The 11,339-nt window shown below is 42.0% G+C and overlaps 1 protein-coding gene and 1 long non-coding RNA gene across 2 annotated transcripts in view; one reads left to right on the forward strand and one right to left on the reverse strand.

Moving 5' to 3' along the window:
* magi3a (membrane associated guanylate kinase, WW and PDZ domain containing 3a) overlaps positions 1 to 9,250 on the forward strand; it is a 136,311-nt gene extending 127,061 nt beyond the window's left edge. The window contains exons 13-21 of the mRNA XM_008293288.1: positions 231 to 325; positions 588 to 780; positions 1,876 to 2,091; positions 3,741 to 3,926; positions 4,044 to 4,137; positions 5,352 to 5,427; positions 5,628 to 5,765; positions 6,526 to 6,664; positions 7,958 to 9,250. Of these exons, the coding sequence (XP_008291510.1) occupies positions 231 to 325; positions 588 to 780; positions 1,876 to 2,091; positions 3,741 to 3,926; positions 4,044 to 4,137; positions 5,352 to 5,427; positions 5,628 to 5,765; positions 6,526 to 6,664; positions 7,958 to 8,967 (2,147 nt within the window). The 3' untranslated portion in view covers positions 8,968 to 9,250. The remainder of the gene's footprint in view (positions 1 to 230; positions 326 to 587; positions 781 to 1,875; positions 2,092 to 3,740; positions 3,927 to 4,043; positions 4,138 to 5,351; positions 5,428 to 5,627; positions 5,766 to 6,525; positions 6,665 to 7,957) is intronic.
* LOC103365747 (uncharacterized) lies at positions 312 to 1,940 on the reverse strand. Its single transcript, XR_520633.1, has 3 exons — positions 1,860 to 1,940; positions 525 to 638; positions 312 to 401 (listed from the first exon to the last, which is right to left on the reverse strand). It is a non-coding gene; the product is annotated as an uncharacterized LOC103365747 (long non-coding RNA).
* Positions 9,251 to 11,339: the final 2,089 nt, after the last annotated feature.

An 11,339-nucleotide genomic window follows, 5' to 3' on the forward strand; every position in this document is an offset into this window, starting at 1 on the left:
ATATAAAATAATGTGATTTCTAACTTGAATCAAGTATTTGTTTAAATGAAATGCTGTCAGCACTCTGTGGCCTTAACTACAGGCATAAACCTACTGCATTATAAGATATAGACATTGCCCACGTACCCAACAACACATCACTCACAAACAACATAATCAATGAGTTATGTTTGTTTTGTTTTTTTTATGCTGCAGTTTTTCACAACTTCTCTTTCCTCCCCTCTCTGCAGCTCCTAATACCAAGGACCTGGATGTGTTCATCAAAAGGAACCAGGAATCAGGCTTTGGCTTCAGAGTCCTTGGAGGCGAGGGACCAGATCAGCCGGTTGGTAGCAGCTCTGCTCGCTTCAGCCATTTGAAACCAGGCTCGGCACGCAGCTGGAATCCCAAGCCCTCAGATACTAGAAAACAGCAGACACCAAGCAGATTTGAGTTGTTTATTCAAACAGTAGCTAAATGCTGTTGGCTGATGTAGAGATAGGCTGTCAAATACTCAACTTAGAGGATTTTAACTGATTATTTACCGTGACGCCAGTTAATCTGCACGCTCAGATCAGTGTGTTTAGCTGTCTCTCTTACTTCCACAGGTGTACATCGGTGCCATTGTTCCACTCGGTGCAGCTGAGAAGGACGGGCGCCTGCGGGCGGGAGATGAGCTACTTTGTATAGATGGCGTGCCTGTCAAGGGCAAATCCCACAAACAAGTGCTGGAGCTCATGACCAATGCTGCCCGCAATGGCCAAGTCATGCTCACAGTCCGCAGGAAACTAGCACACACAGGTGGGTCTGCTTTTCAATAATCAGCCCAACATGTCTGTGAGGGCACTTAAATCGAGGTTTCCTCGCTCACTCTTTTGGTTTGGATCAGTATGCTAGAGGAGAAACCTCTGAGCAAAAGCTTTGATGTGGGATTTTTTCAGTAATCCTTTAAATTTGTTCTGGGTGACTTATTCACTGAATAAATGAAGTTCGATAAAAAAAAAAGGAAAAAAAAAAGAAAAACACGACACTTAGGTTGCTATTCTATGCAGGCATTTTACTGAAAAGTTTGGAAAGCGGTGCAGTTACTTTAGTCACAGCAAAGTGAATTGAATTTTTATCCTTAACCAAACCAGGAAAAACCAAACGGTTAAAAAAAGAAACAGAAGATTGTTTGCTCTCTGTTTATCTGTCAAGGCTGATCGGAGTTGTGTGTAGGGCAGCGAAGATTAGATCAGCTGGTGGAGTTGATTTACATCTCAAAGGATGAAAAAAAAAAAGAGAATATGCTGAGTTTGCTATTTCAACAGCACATAACCCTGCTGCATTCAGGCTTGTTTACCCCCACAAATAGCCACTCCACGAATAGTACAAGCACTTTTTGAAATTACTTTGGATTTGATGTATTGCTGCAACAGCTTTGATCACGATGCAGAAATTAAGCATCAATCATGTAAGGGTTTATGCTTTCAAAGCAGGGGTTTAGAAAGAGATTCCCTGATGCAGGCTTACAAAACAGGGACTCAGCAAAACAAACACAATGAAGAGACACTGAGATAGATCAGCTTGTCTTATGAATAACAGATTGTAAAGGTGTTTTATCTCCGGTGTAGAGCTGACAATTTTGTATTAAATGTTTGCAACAAATGCAGCAAAAAGCCTGTCTTTGGTAAAGCCGCAGTTTTTGGTCATATTTATGGAAGGATCTCAACAAGAACAAATTGGGGACATTTTGACAAGTAATTGTTCATGGATTTAAATTTGTGTTTACGTGTGTTGTCCTATTTATGAAAGTAACAAATCCTTAATCAAATATTGTTAATATTAATTCAAATATGTTGATATAGTTGTGGAGATCTAGTCCTGATGTGTTTCCATACTTGTGTGCATGTGCAGATGGTGGTACAGAGGAGGAGAGCGGCCAGCAGCCCCAGCAGGTCGCTTCCGCTCTGGTCAACAGCTCCCCCAAGATGCCTCGTGTTGAGGTGCCAAACTCCGTCCAGCCCGGCCAGTCCTCTCGGCCAGAGTGCTTCGACGTTACTCTGCAGCGCAAAGACAACGAAGGATTTGGATTTGTCATCCTCACGTCGAAGAACAAACCCCCACCTGGAGGTTAGGAACAAATAAAAACCTACACTAGTCCTGGAAATCAATTAAATAAATGGCATGGAATGTAAGGACCCTAACAGTAGCAGTACAAATATATTCATACCCTCCCATTAAAGAAGGAAAAAAAAAACAGCTGTCACTGAAACAAGTTGAAATTGAAAAGTATTAAAAAAAAATAAAAAAAATAATGAAAATCATGACATTGCTTTTGAATTGTGGTTTAACAGAAATATTTAGAAAAAAAAAACAAAAAACAAGCAAACAAGCATGCTGGGACCTGTAAAGTAATATTTTGTTGAACAACCCTTTGAGGCAATCACTGCAATCAAGTGTTTTCTGTAACTCTCAATCAGATTTCTACATCTGTTGACAGGTATTTTGATTTTGTCCCACTGCTCAACTGCTCGTCAGCAAAGTGCTCTAATTTGTTCAGGACAGTTTTTTTGTTTGTTGTTGTTTTTTTTGTTTTTTTTAATTATTCTTTTCAAACACAATTCAAAAGCAATGTCTTATTTCAGGGCTGCAAGGTGGCGCAGTTGGTAGCACTGTTGCCTGTTGCAAGAAAGTTGCCGGTTTGTGTCCCGGTGGAGGCACCAGGATCTTTCTGCGTGGAGTTTGCATGTTCTCCCCGTGCAGTGTGGGTTCTCTCCGGGTTCTCCAGCTTCCGCCCACAAGTCCAGAAACATGCTGAGGTTAATTGATGATTCTAAATTGTCCGTAGGTGTGAATGTGAGTGTGCTTGGTTGTCTGTCTCTAAGTGTAGCCCTGCGATAGACTGGCGACCTGTCCAGGGTGTCTCCTGCCTTCGCCCAAACTCAGCTGGGATAGACTCCAGCCCCCTTGCGACCCTAGATAATAGATGGATGGATGTCTTATTTCACTAAATTGTAATTTAGCAAATTTTTATTTGTGATTACCTTTTCCAGTTTTTAGTTTTTTTGAGTGACTATTTTCTTTTTCTTCAATGGAAGGGTATGAATAAATGTGAGGACTGTATGTAAGAACACAAAAGTTTACTGTTTATTGGTTTTTAGCCTTGGTAGTGGGGTACCTCTCAGGATAGAAACATCTCAACAACTAGGGATGAATTTTCATTAAATTTGTTTAAGGTCACACATTTAAGGTCCATTCACGATGAAAAAAATCTTTGGTGATCTACACTTATCACGCCATTCTCCAGCCAAATTCTTTATTTGTCCACCACTTTGGCTGATGACCAAAAACCTGCAAATTAATGACATTGCATTAAGTGCAAATTAGCAAAGCACTAAACTAAGATCGAACAGCTTTTTAAATAGAATTATTATTCTTTGCACATCTCCAATTATTTGTATTGTGTAAATTTGCACATTTTTAAGCAAATATTTGCACATTCCTGCACACTGTAATTATTTCTATTACTTTATAATTCCTTGGATTTGCTACACTTACTTCTCATTGGTCTTGCAACACTGTCTATTGACTTGCAACACTTCCGTTTTCTTAAATCTTTTTCTTCTAACACTACCGTACAGCACGTCATGTAATATTCTTTCCACATTCAATGCATCTTTTTGTTCATTTCTCTTGTCTTAATGTTTAGCTTATTGAATCAGTGCATCGTAAACATGCAGAACAACAGGCTGTCATTTCCCCATTTTCCTCTGTTCCAGTTATACCTCACAAAATCGGTCGTATTATTGAAGGCAGCCCCACAGACCGCATAGGCCAGATGAAGGTAGGGGACCGAATCTCCGCTGTCAACGGTCGGTCTATCATGGAACTGTCGCACAACGATATCGTTCAGCTCATCAAGGACGCCGGAAATTCCGTCACGCTCACAGTTGTGCCTGAAGACGGTAGGCTGGTGCACAGAGGAAGTCTCACTTCTGTTAGGCCTGTTTCTAAAGAAAATGCCCGAAGTGTTTTCTGGGAATTAGATCATGTGAATGTTGATGCACTTTTTGTTTTTGCAGACAGCGCTCCTCCATCTGGAACAAATTCTGCCAAGCAGAGCCCTTCAGCGCAACATCGAGCCGTAGGCCAACAGCCTCCCAGCTATCCAGACAGGTACATAAGTTTACACGCATACCATCACACAGGCACAAGCATTCGCACAAGCAGCTTGTCAGCACCTTCCCTTAAATATCAAGTCCACCGGAGAACACAGGTTCTGCCACTTGAACCATAAATTAGCCTCAATCCTCTCAAAGCGCCTCTGGTTTTGTGCTACAATGTGGTCCATTATCATCTCTTGTGACCCACACACTTCTTGTTATCCAAAAAGACAGAAAATCCCCCTTTGGTCACTCTTTGGATGGTGAAGCAAAGAAAAAGAGACAGATTAATATGGAGTCTTGCTTCCCCTTTGATCTTTCTTTCTAAACGAGATTACCTATGTCAGAATTTTTAATCCATTGCAGCAGCAGCAGCAATTCCCCGCCATGGCTTCTCGTCCTCACCCGCTCTGTTTCACTGCCTATCAGAATGTGTCCCTCTCTTCCTCATTTAGCTCTTCCTCTTCATTTAATCGCCAAAACATGCTTTGGGTCATCCCGGGCTTAGATACGAGCCCGAGTCTGTCAGCTTGGCGGCATGAAGTGTGTAAACTCCTCTCAATGCAAGAGCTGCTAAGAATTTCCTAGACCCTTTAGATAGTGTGTCAGCACAGTTAAGTTCTCACAAAGGCATTGTAATGAGCTTGGCGAAGCATTAAAGTACGTCCCTGTTATCTGTCACAGAGCAACACAGCTGTTTGAGGGATTCACGTTCTTCTCTGGTGTGTTGTGTAAAGAAACCAACAGAAAAAGAGGCTCATGTTGCCGTAATGAAGGCGTGCATCTCACTGAAGCAGCAGAATAGGAGACTTCTTTACTATTCTCTGCTCTCTGTCTTTCCACTGTAGAGCATCTATAATTTTAACGTAATGCTAGCATGACACATAATGTAGAAGTTGGACAGTGAATGCTTTCATTTTAATGAATGGCCCCACAGCAGATCCTTTCCCTCACTTTTAGATTAGTCACAGACTTTGAAACAGTAATTTTTGCCTGTTATATATTGAAGATACCTGAATATTGTTAATAGCTGACAACAATTTACATCATTTTATAATAACTGTTTGCACTAGTTGATATTAATATGTTGAAATCGTCAGCTTTTTTTTTTATTGCATTTTTTTCCTTTTACGTTTTCTCATCTCAGAGACATTGTTCCATGTTGTAGTAAAACATCCACTGATAGTGTGTAACATTAGAATGTGTCTGTGGTTCTCTCTGGAGCAGGAACGGTGACTCGGATGCAAGGAACTCCCTCGCACAAAAAGAGATGGGAGCTCTCATCGCATCAGGCCCCAAGCAGGTGAGACAGAAGCCAGAATTTCTCAACTTAATATAAATTAGATGTTAATTTTGTCAGTCTGCTCCGGTGTCAATTGATCTCAAGAAGCTTTTCATCTGAATTTATATCAACACATTTTCCAGATTCATCTCTAGGCTGGTATTGATTATGCATGTGGTGCCTCAGTCTTAAAAGCTCATATTCTTCTCTGGGAACAACAGGGTTGCTTTGTGGTGGAGCTGGAGCGCAGCCAGCGGGGCTTCGGCTTCAGTCTGAGAGGAGGCAAGGAGTATAACATGGGCCTGTTCATCCTGCGACTGGCCGAGGACGGGCCGGCTCTCAAAGACGGCAGGATACATGTGAGTTATGTTCTGTCTCTGTCCTCTTAATTAAGCGGATGATAGTAAACTGAAGCACACGGTACAGCAGGTCTAACTCAGAGGTTGTCAGTCATGAAGACCTTCCCTCAGGCAAAATCAAGACAGCTGCTCCCTTCAACACTCAGTCAAGGCGATTAAAAAGTTAATAATGATGGATTTTTTCACTCACTGTATTGGAGCTACAGCTTGTATAATTTTGGGGTTTTGGGGGATGTAAACTATAGTATAATCCCAGCCACCGTTAGGTAACCGAGCTGATATGTTTGCAAGCAAGACTACAATACAAACCACAAACATTCACTCACCCCGTGCAATACATGAACTCACAGCTTTGTCAATAGGATTATTATGCTTTGCACATCCTAACTTGGTTACACCACATACTATGTAAATTTGCACATTTCTGCACACTGTAATTACTTTGATTACTTTCTAATACTTTAAAATCCTTGGATTTGATACACTTGATGTTTTTTTTTTATTTATTTGCAACACTGTCTTTAATCCCTCTTAAAAGAAAATCTCTACATATCAGCAATCACCAAGTCAAATTCCTTGTATGTAAAAACCTACTTAGCCATAAAATTCATTCTTATCCTGACTACATGTACACATCTGTTTCTTTGACCTCTATCTTTGCCTCATGTCTCTCCCTCTGCACTCACCTTCAAATCTCTTGAAGTACTTGCTGCATTCTGAAGCTTGTGAAATGTAAAAATGGACTGTATCTGCATCGCAGGTCGGAGATCAGATAGTGGAGATCAACGGTGAGGCCACGCAGGGCATCACACACACTCGGGCCATTGAGCTGATCCAAGCAGGAGGCAGCAAAGTTCACCTGCTTCTCCGACCGGGCCAGGGCTTGGTCCCGGACCACAGTGAGTCCCTGCTGAGAACCACATGCACCTTGTCACCACTGCATACAGATCTACACAATAGCATTGTTAACCGTACATATATAGAAGCTCTTGAATGGATATGCCTGATAGCAGGGTGCTGACTTTCTTTATTCTCATGCATGTGTTGCAAGCTTCTCTCTTGACGTTTCTCTTCTCTCATTCTATCTCACTACTTCTATCTGGATCTACCTCTCTTGTGCTGTTTATCTGCCTTGCTTTCTCTGTTTTCTGCACCGGCACGGCTGTCTATTTCTACCTATTTATCTCTTCCTCCTATAGGTCTGAACTCTTCTTCCACCCTGTGCTTCTACATGAAACCAGAGCATCACTAAAGGCCTCACTGCTTTTCTTGGTCTGTCCCTAATAACCTTGGTAAACCTTGTACTCCTCCTACTTTTGCCTTTGACCTCCCCTTTCAAAGTGATTCATCTCCCAGATTTAAGTGTTGTTCTTTATCCCTTACGTCATCCCCATGGTCAATCTGAAATAGATCAGTTACTTGTGTGTCAGTGAACACCTAATGAATGATAAGCATTCGCTTCTCTGGTGGGCTGAACTAAAGCAGTGAGTCCTAGAAGAATGAACAGACCTGCAGGAGCACTGGGAGGCTTCAGAGCCCCACAAGCTATTTTCTAAGGGTATTGCAAAACCTAGGATGCCACTGAACACACACCTCATCCTTAGTGTGAATGAAGATGGAGACCTGGAGAACAGTCCTCAGCCAGATATTGATCAGTAAGTGACAAGTGGTAAAAGGATCTGTGTGCATTCACTGGCATCAACCTTTCAATCCAAAGACCAAGTCAGAATGAATTTCTATGAGTTGTTGCTCCTAGAAATCCGAAAGCTCATTTCAGCGCCACTAAGTCCATCACTCTTCTTTTTTTTCTCTCTCTGGTTTTTCTGCTGCATATATCTGCTCTCAACACAGCTGTGCAGTTCTTATCAGCTCAGGGGAAAATTGAAACGTCAGTGCTGGGTGAACTCTCGCACCTTTTCATTGATGCCTGTGTCATCAGCTGATACATATCTCAAGCAAATATTCAGAGGGTTATATTACAGAGGGTTATTACAGAAAGCAAGCTAAATGGAAAACATCTTTTTTCACAATATGAGGGTATTGTGCTGCTCTTGCATGACACATTTAAAAATCTTTAATTTTTGTGCAAAATATCTCATAAAAAGGGATATTTTAGCTTCTGCAGTTTCTTTGAATAGACGGGTTTTGACTCCACGGGGGTGTTTTCTTACTCTCTGCTGCTTGTTTCTCAGGTTCAAAGGACAAAGTAACCATTCCAACCTCAAGCTTTCCCAGACTCTCTGTATCCGACGGACAGTCATCTCCAGCTTCTCCATCCTCTGTCTCCCTCTCTACCTCCGAACTGTCCCCGTCTTCACCCAAAATATCTGCCCCTGATGAGTTCTCTGGGGGAGACGGCAGGGTATCCGGGTCCCCTGGTGCTGGGCAGGAGCACGGTAGGCAGGCGAACAGATCAAGAGGACAGCAGCTCTCTCACCACAACCATAAGCGCACCACCAGCCCCGGCGCCCAGGCCAGAAAAACAGGCAGGAGTGACTCCAAGTCTGGCAGTCCCAGAAGGGCCACTGAAGGCTGGACGGATCATGTTGAGAGCTCCCAGAGCCCACGAAAAACAGATCGAGGCCACGGCGGGTCCTTGGAGGATATGGGCAAGGAAAGGAAAGCCCAAGGGCAGAGGGACTATCACTCCTCCAGTCCAAGGAAGGGTTCCAAGCGGGAAAATGACCTGACTGGGCCTTTGAGGAACCTGGAAGAGCCTCAGAGCCCCAGGCGCCCAGCTGGCCAGCAGCCCAACGTTGCCTCCGGCGAAGAGAAGGACTGGAGGTACAGGGAGGAGGATGCAACTTACTGGCAGGAGAGAGGGGGCAAGGAGAGCGGAGACAAAAGCTGGGGGACCAGTGAACGCCACAGAAAGGGCAAAAGGGCTGAACAAGAGGCAGCAGCGCAAAAATCCTACTCCCAAGAGCACAGGGAGAGGTCAGGGTCGGATGCTGATAGCGGCACGCTGAGTCGAAGGAGCGGAAGAGGGAAGGCCGATAAGGAATATCGAGAGAGCAGGTACCCGGGGCCAGCTGAGGACGTGAGCAGAAAGGACCCCAGAGGTTCAAGCAGCAGCATCCAGGACCCCAGCTGCAACGGGACCACTACCAGTAAGAAGGCTCCCATCACCCCCGGCCCATGGAAAGTTCCCAGTTCTGCCAAGATCCAGTCCCAAGCGGACACAACATATGCGGATGTTTAAAATCCCGCTGGGACTCTGAATACACGAAGAGAAAGCTGAGCCTCTGAAGTATGGACATTCAGAATGGAAGGATGTTTTTTAGACATTTCTGACATAGCGGATCACTGTGTAACCAGCAACATAGCTTCTCATTGCTTTTTTTTTTTTTTTTCACCCAGTTTGCCTCGGTCAGTTTGCATCAAGCTGTTGATGTCTGATCTGACGTTGTGCTCGTACCTACATGAGTATTTGTACTGTACAATGTTGTGTGTGTAACAGATGGGCTCTGAGTGTGACTTTTTTTTTTCTTTTTTTTTTTTTNTGACACTGAAGTCTATTTTGTGCCAATCAGAGACTCCGGTTATAAAGAAGCTGCTCCTAATTGCACTCACTGTGAGACTGTTTGTGGGTAATTGGTGGGCTCTGAGTGTGACTTTTTTTTTTTTTTTTTTTTTTTTTTGTTTGTTTGTTTAGAAGTGACACTGAAGTCTATTTTGTGCCAATCAGAGACTCCGGTTATAAAGAAGCTGCTCCTAATTGCACTCACTGTGAGACTGTTTGTGGGTAATTGGATGAACTGCTCTCCCTGTCTACTCACCCCCGATGAAGGATCCTGCTTTTTCTTTCACATTTGAAGGTTTGAAGGAATATTCATGCAATCAAACAGCTTATCTTCCAGGAAAGATTGGTTCACTCTTGCTGTCACGAATGGATGTAGGAGGGGAAAAAAAAAGTGAGACTGGTGAGTTTCTCTTAAAATTTGTCTGAAAACTGTGTCTTTTAAGTTCTGCAAGAACCTGACCAGAATTGTGAATTGTGTGCGTGACTGCATTCATACAGACATGAATCCTATTAGCTTATCACAAGGTGGACAGACTACCCTGGAGCTTTATATGCATCAATCAACAGACCAGATACTTGTGGTTATAGTTCTAATGTTTGTTACATGTGTGTTAATAATAAAGCATAATGTAATTTATTGAAATTATATGTAAAACAAAACAGTTAGTACACATATCCATGCTGAGTTATTTCACTTTTGACGTGAAAATGTGTAGATAAGCGTCGCCATCTAAAATAGCACTATAAAAATCTATACATAGTCTGTAAACAGTCACACGAGCCTGATTCATAATGTTGTCGACTGTTAGCAGCTCTGTATTTTAGGTCCTCTGGCTTTGTGTGTACGTATACAAGCTGAATGGTAGGCCTATGTATTTTAGATATTGCTGTAGCATCGACTATACTCAATCTGAAACTTATATTATTTAACAAAGTGATTACACATATATTGGCACATACTTTAGATGAGTTGAATTAACAGAGCCTGATTGTAAGGAGCGAGAACTCTGCCTTCAGCTTACTTAAAACTTTACGAGATATTTGTATTTTTATCACCAGAAATGTAGGCACAAAAACAAATTATTTCTTCATGTTCAGATCCCTTGAATCTATTTTTGATCATAGTTTTGATTTAGTACATGACCCTAAGTGTAAGTAGTGTGGTGTGGGTATTTCTGTGTAATTGTTATTCGTCATGCCACGTCACTTTTGCGTCATCAACAAAGTCAGAAACTCAAAGAATTCAGCAAATTCTCTACACGAGGAGGACGAGTCGTGCTTGCACTGCTTCTTTGAGAGTCTGATTTTAGATGATGCTATCAGATTTAATCAAACTGGGATTTGAGTCCCATGTTTAAAGAAGGAAAACATTAATTGGGATCACTTGTACCTTGCTCTGAAGACAAAATGTAGCGTTTCAGTGTTTCCACTGTGGAGTACAGTGACATCTAGTGGTGCATTCACTGCTCATCACAAACTAGTCATTGCCTCGACTCGACCCTCATCAGCCTGCCTGTTCAAGGATGTAAACAAGTAACGCATGCATCTGTTGGTCTGCAGGACCACTGAATAATTTATTGTCCACTTTATTGTTGATATGTTGGGCTACTGTGTTATTTACTGTTCATGTCATTACCATGTATGATACTGTGGCCTTGCATCGCTCCAACATGTTAAGAAAAAGTCTTTTAGTTTTGACATCATAGTAGTTGTAAATGTCTATAAATTGTACAGCACCTGTATAAATATTTGCCTTCATGCAGAAAAAAAAAATCCTCTGTAAATCGTTTCATTATTTTTTTAAGGGAACTGAGACGAAATGATATAAAATGGGTGAAAAGAAATAATTTGGTCATGGCATTCTGTTCATGCACTGAGAAATAAAGGTTTACTGATTTAACATGACTGAGGAATTCTATTTGATTTTTCATATGTTTTTACTGTATTCTGGGGAATTCTGGTACCAGATAAAACATGAAATGCAGCATGTAATACTTCATTAAATTCTATCCATTCCTTTTTAACATAGGAGAACAAGCATTCCTCTCATT

The sequence above is a fragment of the Stegastes partitus genome, unplaced genomic scaffold, assembly GCF_000690725.1.
Source record: "Stegastes partitus isolate 25-593 unplaced genomic scaffold, Stegastes_partitus-1.0.2 Scaffold20, whole genome shotgun sequence".
Taxonomy (NCBI): domain Eukaryota; kingdom Metazoa; phylum Chordata; class Actinopteri; family Pomacentridae; genus Stegastes; species Stegastes partitus.